This window comes from Nomascus leucogenys, chromosome 9 (genome assembly GCF_006542625.1).
Source record: "Nomascus leucogenys isolate Asia chromosome 9, Asia_NLE_v1, whole genome shotgun sequence".
In the NCBI taxonomy this organism is placed as follows: domain Eukaryota; kingdom Metazoa; phylum Chordata; class Mammalia; order Primates; family Hylobatidae; genus Nomascus; species Nomascus leucogenys.
The window spans coordinates 19,108,016-19,129,426 of NC_044389.1; the positions used below are offsets into that span (position 1 = coordinate 19,108,016).

At 34.8% G+C, this 21,411-nt stretch overlaps 1 protein-coding gene across 1 annotated transcript; it reads right to left on the minus strand.

Annotated features, from left to right (window-relative positions):
* Positions 1-1,134: 1,134 nt before the first annotated feature.
* On the minus strand, positions 1,135-20,835 carry LOC101175861 (complement factor H-related protein 3-like). The gene is given in 7 exon segments (XM_012501937.2): positions 1,135-1,343; positions 3,390-3,572; positions 5,844-5,875; positions 5,877-5,940; positions 6,369-6,566; positions 16,229-16,285; positions 20,778-20,835. Coding segments are annotated over 7 exon segments (801 nt in total).
* Positions 20,836-21,411: the final 576 nt, after the last annotated feature.

Genomic DNA, 21,411 nt, shown 5'->3' on the forward strand with positions numbered 1-21,411 from the left:
TTGTTGCCATAATTATTTTGGCTCATATCTTTTGAATTGTGTTGCTTCAAGTTCATAGGATTTGTGGGACAAAATTCTAAGAGTATACCTATATTACAGACTTGAGGGGTTTTTCGTGTATTCATTTTCATTCTGGGACAAGGGGAGAGGAGATGAAGGTAAAAACAGAAAGCACTGGGATTTGGAAATGGCTGAACTTTTTGTTAATTTCTTTCTTTCTTACTAGAAATACTGGTAAAGTGTAAGAAAAAACAATAATCAGAGAAAGAACTCAGTGTTAACTAGCTATGTGCTCTATCAGGAAGCATTTCAGCTTTTCAAGTAGGATTTTAGTTAATAGTGCATGGTTTTTATTATACCTTAAGTTCGGGGTACATGTGCAGAACATGCAGTTATTTTACATAGGAATACCTGTGCCACGGTCATTCACTGCACCCGTCAACCCATCACCTACATTAGGTATTTCTCTTAATGCTATACCTCCCCTAGCTCCCCATCCTGTGACAGACCCTGGTGTGTGATGTTCCCCTCCCTGAGTTCACCTGTTCTCCTTGTTCAGTTCCCACATATGAGTGAGAACATGTGGTGCTAGATTTTATGTTCTTGTGATAGTTTGCTGAGAAGGATGGTTTCCAGCTTCCTCCATGTCACTTTTGACATGGACATGAAGGCATCCATTTTTATGGCTGCATAGTATTCCATGGTGTACATGTGCCACATTTTCTTTATCTAGTCTATCATTTGGGCCTGGACATTTGGGTTGGTTCCACTTCCATGGTTTTTAAAACAGTGTTTTCAAAACTCTTTAAAAACTATTTACCTAAGTATTCATAATGTGAAAATGGTTATTGATGTTAAGGTGAGATGCTATATTTCATATGTGTGCAATAAATGGATATCATTCTTGAAGACTCATTGTGTCCATTAACAAATTGAGGTCTCTGAACATTCCTGTTTTAAAAAGGAAACTTTGTCATTGTTTACATGAAATTTTCCAAGCTTATACACTTATATATTAAGATCTGAAAGGCAAACATTCAGCAGAATAGCTGTTTGTGAACACAGTTCTAGAGTAATAACCCATAAAAATTTTAGTATAAATAAACAAGGATCAAACTTATTACTCTAATTTTCTCAGATCCAGAATATTAAGAACTTACATATGCATCTTGGTGGTTCTGTCCACTCTCCATTACTACATGTGACATATTTAGAACCCTGAAGTTCATAGTAGGACTGGCATTGGTACTCGACTCTTGACCATGGCAGATACACTTTTTGCGGGAAGGTCGTGGTATCTCCATTGCTAATAGGTGGAGGAAGCCCACACTTTTCTGAAGAATCTGAAAAAAGTACTTTATTATTGGGGAAAAATCAACAGTTTTATTGGAAACTTTCTGAATAAAGCTTTTTATATACTCTTAAATGTATCTTATTTGATTTCTTAGTAAGACATTTGAATTTTCAACCTTGTTTTTTTTAAGTTTCAAGGTAATTCACACTCAAATGAGGGCTACATGTATATGTACATATAGGTACACATACACATATATGTGTACATATACATATGTATGCTTATTTATTTAATTAATTGTAGTGGAAAGAAATACTTGAATAAAATACTTACTATAGCATGTTGGCAAATGGGACCACCCATCTTCACCACACACTATGGAACCTGTGGCGTTTCCATAACTGCTTTCATATCCATCATAGCATTCACAGTCCAATGTGTCATGGAGCTTAAACCACACACCATTACTCTTGGCTCTGGAATTCTCAAAAACAGGCATATCACAAAGTTCTGAAACAAAATAAAATTGAGGATTGCTTTTCTATGCCATATGATGTACAACTCAACTAAGAAAGTCCCATTGTAGGAATAAAATTTACCAATCAGTGTGTGCTAATTAATAAATTGAGTACTATTAAAAATAGTCCGACAATCAGTGTTTTTTTGTGCTGTAACAGTTAATTACAAAAGAAAAATATATTTCCCTATAATGATCCTTCTCATCATTCAAACCCTATGAAAAACATATTAAGACTATTTAGTCAGATCTATTTTTATTTGTGAACACCTCACTGGCTGTTATTACATTCTACCTTTATTACTATAATGTATTATTTTAAAGATGATAAAATTTTGTGAATTTAAAAGTTAATGTACATATCTATGTACTCAATTTACTGGCAGTAAGGGTGTATATGTTGGATTAAAATTATATTCATTTGATATACATTCTATAAAAATTTTAAAGCATCCTCTTTTATTTTACAAATCTTATATTAGATCTTTTATTAAAACTGGTCAAATCTGATTAAAGTATACAGCTTTGTCTTTTGCAGAGCCCATGATAAGCATAGTAATTGAAACAGTATTCTAGAAATGCAGGAGTTGATATTTTATAGCTCCCAAATCTCAGAGTAACTTTGAGATAATCACTTTCTAAGTGTATCCTCTTCTTTTTTCTCACTTAGATTAATATTTTTGAGATTCATCCATGTTCTATTACATATCAGTTGTCCTTCCATTTCGTCTCATGGCTAAAAACAGTTGGATTGTACCCTTGAAAATGAAGTGGGTTCTGCAGTATGTAAATTATATATCAATACGTGTGTTAAAAACACATTAAACAATTTATCTTTACAAATCTTCGTGAATGTCTAAAGAGGAAAGACAAAAAAGATCAACTTTTGCCACTGCAAGATTTCCATTGTTCATTATGCAATCTCTTTATTAATAAGTAATTACAAGTTGGGAATGTTTTAGAGAACTTTAGTTGTAAGGAACCCATTGCCAAGTATGAGGTTTGTAAACATCCAGCCCACCCACTTACTCTTTTGCTTTACTTGTTTTCTGTGTACTAGACAATAAGCTGGAAATCGTTTTTTGAGTTGGTTCTCCTCAGTTGCATCATTGATACAAATTATTAAGGTCTCATTCTCCTGATGCTAGCAGAAACTCAGAATTAATCACTCATCCCTTCCCCGACATGTTCATCTTTTCTGAGTGTGAGCAAGGAATACAATACAAGCAGTTGATAATTTTGAAATACAAAGAAAGGGAAAAGAACAAAGTTTTTATTGACAACTAATGCATTGTGCTGATATACCCATGCAGCTCCCTAACTAGTCTGTACCTGATGGGATTGCTTTTACGTAAAGGCAAATTGAATTGAGAGAGATGGAATGATCATCTTCCCAAGCAGCCATTACTCTAAAAAGGCAAAAAGGACTTAGTTTGGCACAGAATGTCAAATGGTGTTAGAAGTATTTATATCTCTTTACTCCTAAAAGTGTTTTCCATATTTTTCTGTAAAACACTATCATCTCAAAGAGAGGAAAGAAGTTGACAGAAACTGAGTGGGAATATGTAAATAACTTACTAATGCAAATTGGTTGTGTTGACCATCCATTTTGCAAACATGTAATTGATCCTGAAGAATTTCCATCTGCTGTTGCATATCCTGGTTTACAATTATATTGTATTTCTTTATTTAAAATATAAATTGAGGAAGATTCAGAAATGAATCCATTTTCAATTTCTACATCTGATTGTGAGCATGTTCCTAAAATAGAAAAAGTAGAGAAAAAAGTAAATATTTGTTGAATACTTCTTTTATAGAAGGGAACAAGTAAAAAATGGCAATATGGTAAAACAATGAAACATTTGTTAATGAATTGAAACAGCAAAACTGGAAGTTTCCTAGACATCCATGAATTTTGAAAGAAAATAGTGAAAACACAGGGAAGGGCAGAATAAAAGCAAAGAATTCTTGAGACTGTCAACAGAGCTCTGGCAGGCCTTGAAGAATGCAGATCTAGCAGACTCTCCAGTCCCTATAATTTTTTGGAAGAGTTTCTGGCTACTTTGCAATAACCTGAATCTTTTTGGTGCTATTAAGAGGTCTTAGACCTCAGTTAGTCAAATGCCATTTCCCAGGCAAAGATACAGTACACACTGCTACCATGGGCAAGGAAATAAATTTGTAAATCTTTTGTCTCCAGGAATTTAAAATAGTTGTCATCTTAAGTGGATGCTTAAACCCATATAGCCGGGGTGTTTGAGAGAAATGTGGAAATGTAAGCAGGAAGAAACACACAAGATAGCAAAAATAAGTTCTAATATATTAGTAATGTATATGTTCTTTATATATTATCAATGTATATGTTCTATACATTACTCATGGGTATATGTATAAGGTAGTAATTATTTTAGTAATGTATATGTTCTAAATTATTAGTAATGTGTATGTTCTTTTTTGGTTAGTAATTAGAAAAAATGTAAATGGACCAATTTTACTGTCTGAAAGGAAAATTAATCATGTTAAAGATGATACATATTTATAATAAAGCATTTGTCATAATCATGAGTTTTCTGATCTATTCTTGCTGACTTTTCGATTACTCTCCTCCAGCCTCTAAACTACAGTATTTAGTTTCTCTTGTAAACAATTTTATTTTCAATACCTATAAAGGCACTTGACACACAACAATATTTGTTAAGTGAATTAATAACAGAGTTGGTGCCTATGGCAGGAGAAAAAGGGACTTCTCTTCCAGAGGCTTAGGCTGTTGTTGAGGGCAGTGCTCCTATGAATGTGTAAGAAGATTCCCATTGTCCTTTATCTCTATTGTATCCTAATTATCATATAGTTTCTATAATGGAATGTTTTGTAAATTGCAAACAATACACACAAACAACTTTCAGGCTGGACGCGGTGGCTCACGCTTGTAATCCCAGCACTTTGGGAGGCCGAGGCGTGCAGATCACGAGGTCAGGAGATCGAGTCCACGGTGAAACCCTGTCTCTACTAAAACAATACAAAAACTTAGCCGGGCGTGGTGGCGGGCGCCTGTAGTCCCAGCTACTCGGAGAGGCTGAGGCAGGAGAATGGCGTGAACCTGGGAGGCGGAGCTTGCAGTGAGCCGAGACTGCGCCACTGCACTCCAGCCTGGGCGATAGAGCGAGACTCTGTCTCAAAAAAAAAAAAAAAAAAAAAAAAACTTTCAGAGACCCCTTTACCTAAAAAGTGAAAGTCATCTATAACTGAATGTAAGTCTTCATTTAAAGTAAAAGAGCATGATCATTAGCTATAAGAATAGATGTCATACAATTGTGAGAGATGTACAAGTGACCTTTGGGCAAGCATTGTTAATTAATGCTATGATTTTATAATCTACTTAAATCAATGCATTCGCTTTGATATAAATACTGAAGCAGTGTTACTTTAATGTGTATTTAGTGTATTTTGTGATCTTCATGACGTGTGTGTGTGTATACATATACATATACATATATATATATGTTTTTTTTTCTTTTCTTGAGATAGAGTCTTGCTCTATCACCGAGTCTGGAGTGCAATGGTCTAATCTCAACTCACTGCAATCTCCGCCTCCCTGGTTCAAGCCATTCTCCAGCCTCAACCTCCTGGGTAGCTGGGATTACAGGCATGTGCCACTGCACCCGGCTAATTTTTGTATTTTTAGTAGAGACGGGGTTCCACCATGTTGGCCAGGCTGGTCTTGAACTCCTCACCTGAAGTGATCTGCCCATCTCGGTCTCCCATAGTGCTGGGATTACAGGAGTGAGCCACTGTGCCTGGCCCCTAACTTATATTTCTATTGCTACTTGGCCCTATTAAGTGACAGAATCCACTAATTATCCAGAAATTTTAAATGTATTCAGACACATTTGGAACTGGAAACTAGACAGGCTTCTGATTTAAAATGAAAAGACATAAATTCAGCTTGAGAGTTGATGTACAAAATTTTCCAGTTAAATGTCTAGATCTTAGTCAGTTACGGACATACTGGGATCTCAAATGAGTGGACTTAACTGACACGAATGCATCTGGGAGGAGGAGACCAGTCGTAAATATGTTCTTCCATATTTTTTATTATATCCATTCTCCAAATAATTGAAAATACATAGTCCTAAGGACCATAAAATGATTTAAAGGTAAATTAGAGATATGAATTTGTTCAAAATAGTATATTAAAATAATTTTTAGAACATTTAAATAAGACTGCATTAATACCGAAAATAATGTATAACTCAAGAAAAACTAAAGCTACTACTAAATGTTTGTACAAAAAAGTCAGTATTCAATGTTACTTAACCTTAGTTTTTTATGATAAAATATATTTAAATTATATAGGTATTCTCATAAAGTTGCCACATTTATTTCTCATGTAATTTTCATGAAGATCTCATAACAGAAAAGATCCATTTTGGTCTTTTTGCTTGAACAACTCTTCCTTTAGTCCTATTTGTGTTATATAAGACAATATAATCATTTATTTGCTGTTATCTCACTCTTTTCAAGTTTTATGCACATATTGTGGTAAAGAGGTTTACTTACTGAGGCATGGGACTGTTGGCGACCACCCATCTTGCGTGCAATGAATGTAATCCCAGTAACTTTCCGAAGGAGTCACAAAATTTCGGTCACAGTAATAGGAATAAGACTTTCCTGCAGCCACTGGAAAGTATGGTCTACGCATACTCTCATAATATAGACCTCCATGTTGAATTTCTGGAAACTCACAAGGTTTCACTTCTTGTAATAAAAAACACAAAACAGTATAAATAATGTTTTTCTATAACAGATAATCATATAACAGATGACATTTTTGATCAATAAATTATATTCTCTTCTTAGCGTAATGAATTAGAGCTTTTAGGGCAAGAAAAGTTACAGAAATCCAATGACCTAGATATGTGAAGAGCTGTTCGCTAATGAAGATTGAAGAAAACTGTGCAGACCTATTTAATGTACTCTTCCATGAGTACACATATCCTAGCCCTGGTTGATTAGTGAGCGTCCTGGTTAAGAGATGAAGGTGCTTATTTTAACATTCAGCTCATCTGTCTTCTTTTTCTTTCTGTTCCATCCCATCAGAAATCAGAGCCCTGCCTGTTCTTCTCAGACCAACTCTATAGTGGGAGATAGTAGTTTTTTGAAGATTTTTAAAAATTGACTGGAAGGAATGTAAAAACTACAGAGAAACATAGGAATTTCTCATTGATCACATCACACAACAAAATAATATTGCTAATTCATGTCTCAAACCAGTTATTAAGACAATATTTCTATTCTTTATTTAACCAGGAAAATGAACTAGGAATATATCTTAATATCTAAATATCTAAGAGTATAATAAGCATTTTTATTGATTTTTAATTTTGATTAGAAAATAAGATGTTTTTAATGTTTTATATACAATATTTTTAGCACACTATAATTATGGTTTATTGAGGAATTTGTGTATATTGAATATTTGACATATATGTTTAAGCACTATGTTATTATAAGGCTTATACTTGATATTGCCAAAAATGTTTCCATTTCCATGGGATGATTCAGAGATAATTTACTACTTGTAATACCAGAAGAGTATTCATTTTTTCTATGAAATATGATCATTGTTCAAGAAAGCTTATACTCCACATTATAAAAAATTCCAACATATGCACCACACACGCACGCACAATATTGTTTATTATCTCCATTATTCTTTAGTCCACTGGTTTATTGTCTTTCTTTCTTATTTTTTCATTAGCAAGATTTTCAGGCAGTTTCTACAGTCTTGTTATGTGGATTATAAATGTTGAATTCTTGCATCTCTTAAGTATCTTCATTTTAAAGATATGTGGGTAACTTCTCTAGGTATAGATTCTTGGCCTACAGTCCATATTTATCTTCACTATTTTTTTTTTGCCACATTTTGAAACTTCCAATGTGGAAGTTCAAATATTCATTCAGTTTCATTGTTTATAAATAGCGTTTTAATTACTCTGATTTTAGGGTATAAATCCTCAGCTGTGCTGCTTTTCAAGCTTAGCTCAAGACTTCTTTCCCCTATTGCTATAGTCAAATAAAATCTGTCTTGTCATATTTAACAAGTGTCAGATGAATAATTTGTCTTTAACACATCTTGCATTCATCAATCTATTTCTTTTTGTTTGGCTAGAAAAATTTTTCAAGCGGTTTCTACAGATTAGTTATGCTGATTATAACTTTGAATCCCTGCATGTTGTAAATGTCTTTAACAAAGACCTGGGAACAATAACTTGTCTTTGTGTAGTTTCTTGGCCTATATCCATATCTCTCATGGTTGATAGATTTTGCCCCCCATTTTTTGAACTTCCAAAGTTGAGCTTAAAATGCCTCATTTAGTTTCATTCCTTCTATGTTACATTCTGTTGATTCCCCCCCGACCACTGTTTGGAGATTTGTATTATTTTCTCTTTACCTTTGAAATTTGCAAATTTCATCATGATACATTATGATACATCGACATAGATCATTTAACACTAATTCCACCTTGGACAAGCTTGAGTCTTTGGATTTGCGGAAGTGAGCCTTAAAAAACTCAATTAAAATTTCCATTAAATGGTAGAGCAGAGATTTAAACTTTAGTTTTCTGATTTCAGAACAAGTATAGTTATATATCTCATGATGGTGTTTCATAGATTGTAAATAACATAGTCTGCTGAGATTTCTTTTCAACAAATCAAAAAGGAAGTATAATTAAAAGTAGCTATCATTATCATTAATACCACAGGCTTGAGCCACTTCATGACTTTTCTTTTTTGCTGAGCAAATTTAAACCATTTTTATCTTTTTCACATGGTAGTTCTCTAAAGAAAAAAAAAAAAATTCCACCTATGATCTGATTGGCACTGAAGTCAGCAGAACTTAGAGCAGCCTCATTCTATTTCTTAATCTTCTACCAATGTAAATTGTAGACTCACAAGCAGTTATGATGGTTCTATCACAATGTTAACTCAAACTGACCTTAATATTGATTAAAATACTCATTAATTTTTATAGTGGTTGCTAATCTGTTTGTACTAGTACAGCTGATTCCTTTGACCCAAGACCAGGATCTTACAGTTACCACTACTAAATTTAATTTTTTTAGATTTAGCTTTGCACACAGGATTCTTCTGGAATTATGAATCTATACTAATGCAGATTCACTATCACCATCTGCTGTAGCATTTCATTTGTGAATTTATACTGCATTTCTTCTAAACCGTTAAACTATGGGCAGACACAAAAGAGTAATGATGCCTGAGAATAAAACGCTGTATCTGATAATCAGGTAAAACATATTTAATAAAACTACAAACTACTTGATAAATCATCAAACCAGTCAATTTCTCCATCTTTTCCACACAAATTTCAGAAGGTCACTTGGGAAATACTTTTGCAGAAAACCAGATATAGCTGGGATTCAGTTGGTCCAGAAGCATTTGGGCTGATCTAGCATTTTCATAAGCCAACTATAGAATAATTATTTATTTTCCTTATAGTTTTTATGCACGATGAAATTGGTTTCACAGTTACAATAGCTACCTCTCTTAAGAACTCATGCTTTTGACAATTCATGTGGGTTTGGGCACGATAATCTGAACACCTTGGGAGGCCAAGGTGGGAGGACTGCTTGCGGCCAGGAGTTTGAGATCAGCCTAGGCATCATAGCAAGACCTTGTGTCTACAAAATAAAAATAAAAAATTAACTGGGCATAGTGGTACATGCCTATATTCCTAGCTGCTTAGGAGGTTGCAGTGGGAAGATCATTTGAGCCAAGGAGGTCAAGATCGCAGCGACGTATACTGTGCTGCTGCACTCCAGCCTGGGCAACAGAGGAAGACCTTGTTTTAAAAAGAAGAGAAAAGAACATTTTTCTGTCATGGACTATCCACTTTAAGTATGGCTCACCTTTACAATGCACTGTTAGATAGAAAAAAAAAAAGAATATGTTTGTAGAGACAGAAAAAATCTTGAAAAAGCCAAAGGAACCATCATAGAAATAAAACACCCTATTGACGTGAGAGACATTTTGCTACATTTGATGATTTGTGGAAATTCCACAAATTCTTCAATACTCCTTCCTCAAAATAATGGAGCCTAATTCTCCTCCACTTGTTGTGTGCTGGACTTAGTGACTCATTTCTGCAGAATAAATATGACTCAGGTGAGAGTGTGTGACTAGGTGATAAGTGACATGAAGGCTTCCTCCTCCTCCTCACTCTCTCTCTCGCGCGAATCTTCAGCTCTGGAGAAATTTAGTTGCCATTTAAGCAACCTGTGGAGGAGACAATGTGGTAAGGTACTGGGGCCTCATACCAAAATCTGTGTGAGTGAGCCATGTTGGAAGCAGATCCTGCAGCCCAGCCAAGTTGTCAGGTCACTGCAGCCCAGGCCAACATCCTTGACAACTACACAGGAGAGCATCTGACACAGAACTAAACAGCAAAGTCACTCCCAAATGCCTGACCCACAAAATCTGTGAGAAAATAAAGGTTTATTGTTTTAAGCAAATATGTTTTTAGCAAAATACGTTACACAACCATACATAACTAATATGGTAGGCTTTAGAGGGTACTAGTCTCACCCAGTGTATTATTTTGGACATTGGAAGAATAGAGAAATATCTATTCATATACACACATCCATCTGTATAATTCTGAGTAGCAAACATTAAAGAGAATTTTATTTTACAATAATTGTTTTAAATTCTACTTAGAATTATCTACTTTGGAAAGCAAATACTTCTCAAAACTCCATATACTAAAATATTGAAATTTATTGTTTCCCCTTTTTTTGTGTTTAAGAGAAAGTAATTTTGGATTTTAAATGTAAGTCAGTATATGGATTGGAACTTACTGCAACATCCTGGAGCAGGTAGGTACCCACCCACTACTAGTGCATTTGCCCTGTTTCCCTGGGTTGTAGGATAAAAGCCATCTATACACTCACATATGATTAAGTCTTCAATTCTGTGTTTTGTCTTTTCAGGTGTGTAGACACCATTTTGAATATAAGGAGGATTACATTTTTCTTTTTTCTGAAAAGAAAACGGCTGTGTGGACTATGTAGAAATCACTACCCATTAAAATAAAGTACATTCTTGCTAGAAACACAGTAAAAATGCAAATAAGGAAGGCCTGAGTAAGGACTTACCAGTATTAACCATCCATGTATTCTACACAGAAGTCTTTCAGCTTTTCTCCTCGAGTACACATATCTTAGCTCTGGTTGATTTAGTGACAGTCTTTGATACGGAAAGGAGACAGGCAAATACTGGGTAGAAGAGGGCGGGTCCCTGCCAAAGGCCCCACCCCAACCCTAAATGAGGACCGGCATGTCTGTTTTCCTGTCCAAAATGTTGCCTTTTGGCCCTCCATGCTCCTCATCCAGCCCCCATATAAACCCAACGCCTTAGCGGGCACACATAGGCGGCTGAACATGAAGACCAATCACAGCGGAACAAGGCGGCAGAGAAAGAGAGGAGAGGAGCGATGTCTGGATGCCGAGGGAAATGAGTTCCGCTAGGGGAGGTCGGAGAAAAATCTGGCCGCTGGGTGGCCCAACTCCAGGGGAAGACCACCTTCCCACTCCTTCCCCCACTTCGGGCTCCCTATCCAACTTGCTGAGAACCACCTCCGTCACTCATTAAAACCTTGCAGTCATCCTTTGAGCCCGCATGTGATCCAATTCTTTAGGACCACTGGGCAAGAGCTCAGGATACAGAAGGCTGTCACACTGGCCCCAGGCTCTTGAGATAAGGCAGAGGGTCCATTGAGCGGATTAACACACACGCCGTCTGCAGAGAGCAAATCTGAGTTTTGTAACATACGTCCACTTGGGCTTCTGTAGTCACAGACACCTACCCTAGACGCTGCCGTGGGGCCAGAGCTCAAAAGCACTCATGCCGGCCTCTGCACCTGCCCGTCTGCAAGCTACCCCTAGGGGTTTGAGCTGCGGGGCGACAAAGCAGGTGACATCCCTCTCGCACATCCTGCGAGAGGAATCAGGGAACTCTCCCATTTCATCTTGATTGAAAGACAAAGGTGCTTTCGCCAGTTCAGTCCTTTTTTTTCTTTCTGTTCCCTTCCATCAGAATTCAGAGCCCTGCCTTTTCTTCTCAGAACAACTCAAAGGAGGGAGCTAGTAGTGTTTTTGTTTGATACCTAATGTAAATGATGAGTGCAGCAAACCAACACAGCATATTTATACATATGTAACAAACCTGCACGTTGTGCACATGTACCCTAGAACTTAAAGTATAATAATAATAATAATAATAATAATAAAGATTAAATTCATTAGCTTGTTATTCTATTTACTGAAAGCAATCTAAGAAATATAGAAAAAGAAATCTGGGAAGATGGCGGAGGAGGAAACACCTGGAATCTGACTCCTCACCTTTACAGTTGCATGGCCAGAATTTGTCTGATTGTACTATTTTTGGAGTCTACTGAAGGCCTACAACTTCTAGGGATGACTTGGATCGTAAGTTGCACTCACATTCAGTCAATTTTAGCTCCTAGCACAGTGTCATATGTTCATATCGCGCTCCTTAGCCACATGGCAGGCAGCTGTATGTGTATTTATGCAGCAACCTACACATAGGCAGCAGGGAACGAGAGTGTCAAAAACAACTCGATTCTTCAAATATTTGAGATTTGTGCTCTGATTACTGGGTTCTTTGATCACAGAGATGCAGACAGAAAGATAGGCGGCCTTTGTTTTTGCAGCTTTCTCCATTGTTGCAAGTCCCTCCCCTTGGCTGATGTGAATTTGTCCAAGGGGAGATACACTCGGATATTCCAAAGCAACCGCATGAATGGGGAAAATTAGAAGATGACTATGAACACTTAGCAAAAAGTGCAGGCTTGGAAAACACTGGAGACAACCTAAAGTCTATACTACAGGCTAATTCGTGACACAGACATAGCCTACAACATTCAGACAAAAACAATAAATGAAAACAATGCAGGAAGCCCCTCGACAAACATGTAGAAGGAGGAGAATCTGATTCCCATTGTTACCCATTATTAGATTAAAATGTTCAGTTTTCAACAAAAAAAATTATGTAATACAAAGAAATAGGAAAGTATGGCCTATTAAAAGAAAAAAAATAAACTGAAAGTTTCCCTAAAAAAGCTCTGCTGATAGGTCTATTAGACAGAAACTTTAAAATAACTGTATTAAAGATAGTGAAAGAAGTAAAGAAAGATGTGAAGAAAGAAAATGATGTGTGATCAAAATGGAAATATGAATAAAGGGATAGAAAGCCTGAAAAGGAACCAAAAAGAAATTCTGAAGGCAAAAAGTACAATAATTAAAAGGAAAAAATTCAAAAAAGAGATTCAGAGGCATAGTAGAGCAGGCAGATAAAAGAATTAGCAATTTTAGAAAAACCAAAATTATTGAATCTGAATAACAGAAAAAGAGATTAAAGTATAAAGTGAAAAGAATCTAAGGAACATGGGACACCAGGAAGCAGACCAACATACACAAAGTGGATTTCAGAAGGAGAAGAGAAAGATGAATAACGTTTGAAGAAATAATGGCATTAATAGAGACCCTCAATAAGCTTAATGAACTTAATGAGATTAATTCAAAGAGATAGATATTAAGATACATTATAATCAAACTTTAATTTAACTAAGTTATTTAATTTGTAGAGATAGGGTCTTGCTCTGTCACCCAGGGAGGAGTGCAGTGGTGTGATCATAGCTCACTGCAATCTCAAATTCCTAGTCTAAAGCAATCCTCCTGCCTCAGTCTCTTGAATAGTAAGGACTACAGGCATGCTCTACTATATCAGGCTAAGTTTTTTACTTTAATATAATTTTTTTTTGACAGGGTCATGCTCTGGCACCCAGGCCGGAATGCAGTGATCTGATCATGCCTCACTGTAGCCTCGACCTCCTGGGCTCAAGTGATCCTTCCACTTCAGCCTCTTGAGTAGCTGGGACTACAGGTGCTTTTCACCATACTTGAATAATTTTGTTGTTGTTATTGTTGTTTTTAGAGACAGGATTTTGCCATGCTTGCCAGGCTGGCCTCAAACTTCTGGCCTCAAGCAACTCTCCCCATTCAGCCTTCCAAAGTGCTGGCGTTACAGGAATGAGCCACTGTACTTGGTCATAATCAAATTTTAAAATAGCAAAGACACAGAGAGAATCTTGCATGCAGCAAGAGAGAAGCAATTTCTCACAGGTAAGTATTTCTTAGTAAGATTATTAGATTTCTCATCAGAAATTTATAGGCCAGATGGCATTGGGCCAATATGTTCAAAATGCTAAAAGAAAAAAAAAACGTCTTTCAACTAAGAATCCCATATCTGTCAAAAGTGTCCTTCAACAGTGAAGGAGAAATTAATTCATTCCCAGATAAACAAAAGGTGAGGGAGTTTGAGACCACTAGACTTGCCTTTCAAGAAATGTCTAATAGAGTCCTGAAGGGTAAAGTGAAATAATACTAGACAGTAACTGGACATTGTAGGAAGAAATAATGACCTCAATAAAGGTAAATACATGGGCAATTTAAAAAGGCTAGCATTATGGTAACAATGGTTTTTGTCTCTATTTTTCGTTTTTCTATATGATTTGAGAGACCAGTGAAGTTTAGAAAAACAATTATTAACCTAAAAGCTTTTATTGCTGTAACTTTGGTTTATAACTCCACATTTCATTTTCTACATAACTTAAGAAACCAATGCATTTAAATGAATATTAAGTTTTGGGCACATGATGTGTAAAGATGAAATTCTGTGACATTAACAACTGAAAAGGGGGGATGGAGCAGTTTTTCTATATTAGCGAAGTTAAGCAGGTGCAATTTAACTGCGAGTGTTGTAATATGTAATAGGTGTAAATAAGAGTTAATATTCAGCTTCGGAGGAATTTTAAGAAGCCATTGGAGAAATTTTTGTGTTATCTTCCCAGCCGTTAAGAGTTATCATGGAAGCACATAGAGAGATTAGCTCTGTGTCACCTGAGTCTTAGAATTCATGTAATAAACAAAATTCCCTTCTAAGCTATATTGAAAACAAAGTGTGAACAAGACATAAACTTTGGTTTATTAAGCTACTGAGATTTGGGAATACAATTATTCCCAAATAACAAGAAAATCTGCTTCTTGTGTTGGTAAGCCTTTTACATGTGAAGACAAACAATGGTATTCCACATACCATCAGCCAAACATAAATCTAATGTGGGTTATCATTTTCTTGTGTTCATAAACCTCTTTCTAACATATTTTCTTAACAATGCTTATAAGTGAAGATCGCTCAATTGTGTAGTGAAATACATTTTCCAAGGAACTGCTTGTGAGCTCAAGTCAAAAATTAAAAGAAAAATAAATTATAAAATCAACTCAAAAGATAATTGCAGTTTTTAAAATAGAGTATAATTAAAACAAAGTTTGTATGTGTAATTTTGAATCATATCACTTAAAATGTGGAGGGCTCAGAAGAGATCAACTCTTCTACCACCACCCCCTATCCCAGCAACATATGGCAATATCTGTAAAGGTCACCATTTTAGAAAGTCATTCGACCTCTGATTCGATGTTGGATAATACTGTTACCTGCTTCACTGACTGTGACAGTCCTCGTCAAAAACTAACTTGCTCCCCTTTATAAGTGTTTTGAAATATCTCAAGACAGTCATTATAATGCTATAACTGTATCTTTTTGCATGCTTCTTATGCTATAATTTCTTTAACTCTTCAACTATCTATATATTGTCTTCTATGCCGTGATAGTTTGAAACCAATCATTTTAAAATGTGGTAGACTAAGTGCAATATATTATTACAGATATGCTATTTGGTGGGCAAACCACTCAATTGAGATTAATTTCTTGACACTGGAAAACATCATTTCCTTATGAAGCCTAAAAGAGATAGATGTTCCTCTCAGTACCACCATTGTCCATTAATATTAGGGTTATTAATGAAAATCTTCATTTTCTTCCACTTAATTGCATTGTTAGTTGAATGTTTCCTCATCTGATATTAATGGAATTTTCTTTTTAAAGCTAAATACAAATGTTGTTTCCACTAGGTAAATCTGCCAACAAAGAAATAAAAATTCTTTTTGACTTGAATGCCTCATGAATGATTTATCTGCTCTTAACAGATAAATAATAAAGGCATTTTTGAAAGAAGTTAAAATTTTAATTAAAAATATGTTGCTGATTTTATTTCCTTTGAAGATTAGTTCTCTTGAGATAAATGGTATAGAGTAATATTCTTTAAATGTATATGTGAATTTCAATACAGACATAGGTTTGCTGTGATAGCTATTTTCTCTGAGTCAGCTGCAAAAATAACCCATGCTCTATTTATTCATAATACGGTAATTATTGATGGAACTTTTTTTGGGGGAAATTCATATTAATCATTCTCATTACCTCTCTCAAAATTAACCGAACTTCTGCATTTGTGGTGTTCCCGTTCATTCAATTTTTCTATCAAAACAAAGAAACAAACACAACAGGCACAAATAAACCCTGCCAATAATCTTTGATATCATCTTCTCTCAACCATTTTCTTCTGGGATTACAGCAACCATAACTAGTTTCCTGATCCTGACCTCTCATCTTTATAATCTATTTTCCTGTGTATAAATGAATGACCTTTCATGTGGTCATTTTATTGCTCCACTTAAAATCCTTAGTGGCTCCCAAATCAGGTAACAAGACAAGAAGAACCTCATTCCACTTTATCCACTTCTCCTACGTAGTATGGTCACTTCGGCAATTCTGGAAATTTTATCAGCATTAATTTAAACTGAGTTTATCTAAAACTATACCAAGTTGTGCTAAAGCTGTCAGTTCAGGGTGCACACATTAGCAATAATTGTTTTTTGGAAAAGAGAGAAAAGAAATATTACTATAACATAAGAAAAAATCTGAGATATAGCAAATTATCTCCAGAAATAAAACATTTTGTTGAGTTTTGTGGCATTTTGTTTCTATTAGATGGCATACATTCTTACCATAGTTAGAATTCATACATCAGGTGAGACATATTATTGATATAAAAATATAGGTACACACACTAATATACATATATATTCATACATTCTATGTTTATGTAGATATGTGTATGTATATACATAGAGAATGTTGAACACCACCAAAATTTAAATACCAAATAATTTGTTTCTTTATAATTTTGAAACAAGTTTCTTTATATCAAGTTCTTTATAATTCTGAAACAAATGATAGAAATTAATATTTACATTCTATTTGTTATGAAATCTTAAGAATATAACTAAAGAAAAATCTTTAAGTTTGAATCATCATAAATCAGAGAGTATGGGAAGGAGGCTAGCGGCACAACAGCTTTAGCGTGCAGATGAGAAGACTAAGTTCAGAGAAGTGACATCTTTACTTTGTAGGAAACGTTTGCTAGTTACAGAACTGGCTCCAGAGGCTTGTTGGGTGACGCATGACAGCTTCTCTGACCCAGTCCCTCAAGCACGGATGCACAGTTTTCTGCTGAGTGTCTCCTCCATATTGGAAAATCTAAACCTCCCTGCTCTGTGTAACCTCCTGAGATACTCTTACATTTTCTTATGATTGCAGGATATTTAGTCTGAGGAAGAAAGGGACATATATTAAAGGAAATCATTTTAATTTTTCTTTTTCTTTCTTTTTTTTTTTTTTAACAGTCTTGCTCTGTCGCCAAGGCTAGAGTACAGTGGCACCATCTCGACTCACTGCAACCTCTGCCTCCCAGGTTCAAGTGAATCTCCTGCCTCAGTCTCCTGAGTAGCTGGAATTACAGATGTGTGCTGCCACTCCGGCTAATTTTTTGAATTTTTAGTAGAGACAGCGTTCCATCATGTTGGCCGGGCGGGTCTCCAACTCCTGACCTCAAGTGATCCCTGCGCCTTGGCCCCCGAAAGTGCTGGGATTAAGGCGGGAGCCCTCCGGCTCGACCAAAAATTGCTTTTCTTACTCAATGATAATTTCGAAACTGTAGTGAGTTTTTCATAGTTTAGGTTTGTGTCTGAAAATCGTTTCTCCCACTAAAAGGCACTGGAATTTCATAGAGAAATTACTGGAACTTGGTCTGTAGTAGGAAAAGTCAAGGAACTCCTGGGACCTTTTGTTATGCCAAAGCTTAATGGGGACACGTGAAATATACACAGAAGCCAGCTTCTTAGTGAGATTTGAAATAAATTTGAGAGTCCCAAAGAAGTACAATGGCAATTAATTGTAAGGCACTGGGTACTGAAAATGATCAGTTTAAAAGGGATTTAGAAGCAACTCTGCTCTATATTACTAATTCTCACCCTTGACACTTTGTTATGGCAAGTCTAGTAGATGAATATAAAGTTTATACAATTCTGAAAGGATATTCATAATGAAAAATAATTTTCCTGACAACCTATTTTTAAATAAGTGTAAATAACTTATGAGTTGATGGAAGAAATATTGGTCAATACAAATTCAGTGAACATTATAATAGGTTACAGTTACAAATTTTCTGTCAAGTTTATCTTTCAAATAGTGTGGCTTCCAAAAGAATTGGTGTGCTGATTTTATTGTTCAGAACTGAAACATCAACCACCATTAAAAAAATTTCTTAGCATAAGCAACTCAAAAAGTATATCCTTCATTAATCATATGAAAAATATTTGTTGATTTCATTTACTAGATTCTGAATATAGATGAATATAGATAATATGTAAGCATAAAGTATTCAACAAGACAAAAATCAGCAAGGACAATACACCCAAGACATAATTACCAAATTCTGATGAATACCCTGTAAAATCTATGTTGGTGGGTATATATATATCTATATCCTTGAGTAAAAAGTAAAAGGTTGTTTTTAATTATTAATATTCTTTTAATACATTGTGTAAATATCATTGTGTTCATCTGCTAGAGCTACCATAACAAAGTACCACTGATTTCATAGGAATTTATTTTCTCACAGTTCTGGAGGCTACTAGTCTGAGATATAGCTGTCTACAGGATTGGATTCTCCTGAGACCTCTTCCTTTGCCTTGTAAATGATTGTATTCTCTATAGGCCTTGCGTGATCTTTCTCTATATGGTGTGTTCTTATTTTCTCTTCTTATGTAGACACCAGTTATATTGGAGTAGGACCCACCTGAATCATTGACCTTTAACTTAATTACATCTTTAAGCACTCCTTCTCCAAATGCAGTCACATTCTCAGGTATTGGGAATTTGGACTTTAACAAATGGATTTTGGCAGGATGCAGTTAAGCCACTGCTACTGAATACACAAAGATGTTTCTCTCTACCCAAGACATTGAAAGTAACCCAATGAGTCACTTTCTCCTTCGAGAAATATAGGTGCAACCCAAATTTACAAGAGATTTTGCTCAAGTTTACTCTTACAAAGAGCTCATTGGAGGAGGCAAGTTTTCCACTGGAATATCAGATAAGAAAGAATTTGTCATCATTCTTTTCTATAGTGTTTTTAAGAAAGTAAGTAAGAAAGTATAGTGCATATGCTTCTCTAATTCTAGTCATTTCAAAATAGTACTATTTTTCTTCTTTGCATTCTACTTTAATCTATTTAATCTTTATTATAATTATGTAATTTAATGTAATTAAATCTATATTTAATCCTTTATAAACACAAAGGATTATAAAAACTACAAGGAACAATTGTTTGCCAATAAATTGGTATACCTGGAAGAAATGGATAAATTTTTGGACACATACAACATATCAAGATTGAATTAGGAATAAATAGAAATCTAAGCAGACAAATAATGAGTAAGTTGATTAAATCAGTAATAAAATTCTTATTTAATATAAGAAATGTACCTGTAACAGTTCAGTTAAAAAAGGAAATAACTGGTGAAATTCCTTTTTTTTCCATTTTGGCACACATCAAGGTTGATTTTGCACAACAAATGAAACTAGCAAATCATGTGACAGATAATACTGTAAAACCTAAAGCTCCTTCCCCAGAATCAAATAAGGTGGCATAGCTTTTCGAAGAGTGGCTGAGGGAAAAGATAGTCTCATAAACTGATAATGGGATTTCCAATATTACCCTCCATTACATTGGCTGAAATACAAAGTTTTGGATATTACAAAATTTGTATTCTTCGTTAATGGCCACACACCCTTGATTGTCCACGATTTTTGACCCATGTGGTTCCACTGCTAGTGTTATGATATAGTTTTTTAATATGCAAGGCCTGCATTCAAAAGGATAGTTAATATAGAAAATATATGACTATCAAGGAGAAATCAGTGAACAATGACATAATGCTATGAAAAGTATTTTCTGTGTATTTACTTATAGAACATTTGCTAGTGAACTCAGAAATGCCAATGAAAACTTACTGTCATTCCAATGTAAGTTTATATTTTATTTTTTCATTATATATGTATGTTGCTAATTTTGTTGAACTATTGAGATGATATAAATGTAAATGAAATATTAAGTTGATATTAATGTTATTTAGTTTTAGCAGCTTTCTTAAGATATAATAGAAATATAAGAAACTGCATAATTTAAAATGTATTATTTGATTTTTTGATATATAAATCTATAAAAATCACCATATGTAAGATTATGAAAACATCAATCACTCCCAATGTTCCCCTTGTATTACGTATAAGAAAATTCTGAACATTTTAAGCTTAGAATCTGTCTAATGACATGTTTCTACTTAAAGTTTCATGAGTATATTCACATATCTCCATAATCAATATTAAATGCCTTTTACACTGTAGAACTTAGAAAACAAAACATTATTCATTTTTCTTTAAGTTAAAATGAGATAATATTTTATAAAATTAATTTATGTTATACTCTTACAAAATATGTCACTTCTACTAGCATAGTGAATAAATCCTCTTTGATTCATAAAAAAATTATAGACATACAAAGCTAGATATTACATGAAGTTACATTTAAGAGGGAAGATGAGTGTTTAGATCTCTTTTAACTTACCTTGTCCATTAGCATAGGAAACCCACAAGGTCAGAATGACGTTGATTAGTAACAACATGTTAAATATTCTTAGTAGTATGTTAATACAAAAGTTTCAGTTGCACTGTTTGGGGTTTGAAATCTTTCATTATTAGTCACCAAGTGTGGTTCTGAATTTAAGTACACTACCATGAAGCTAGGGCTTTAAGGTCACTTAGTAAATATCAAAGTTCAGAGAGTTTTGCAAAATCCTTCAATAATTCCAGTTAGTGGTTTCACAATCTTCTGTGGAATTAATTCCCTGATATGTACTGGTACAATTTTATTTAGGCACAGTAATGGACTGAATCCAAAGGTAATATAAAACATTAATTTATTTTATTTCTCATTTTTTGAGTAAAGAGAGTTTTCATAAAGGGAACGAAAGGCTTCTGCAACTACTGGAAGAATTGAGGGAACAAAGGTCAAAAATGCTATTTCCAGAAAACTCTGATGTTCAGGAATCTTAGTGATGCCCTCACTAATTATCCATGGTGCTGCAGTGGATATTTCTCAGGAAAGCCTCCAGAATCAAGGAAAGCTACTGTTGGTGATCTCAGCTGCTACCAGCAGCTGCTGCCAGATAATGCCTTGTCTTTCTCTTCTTCCAAGTCTT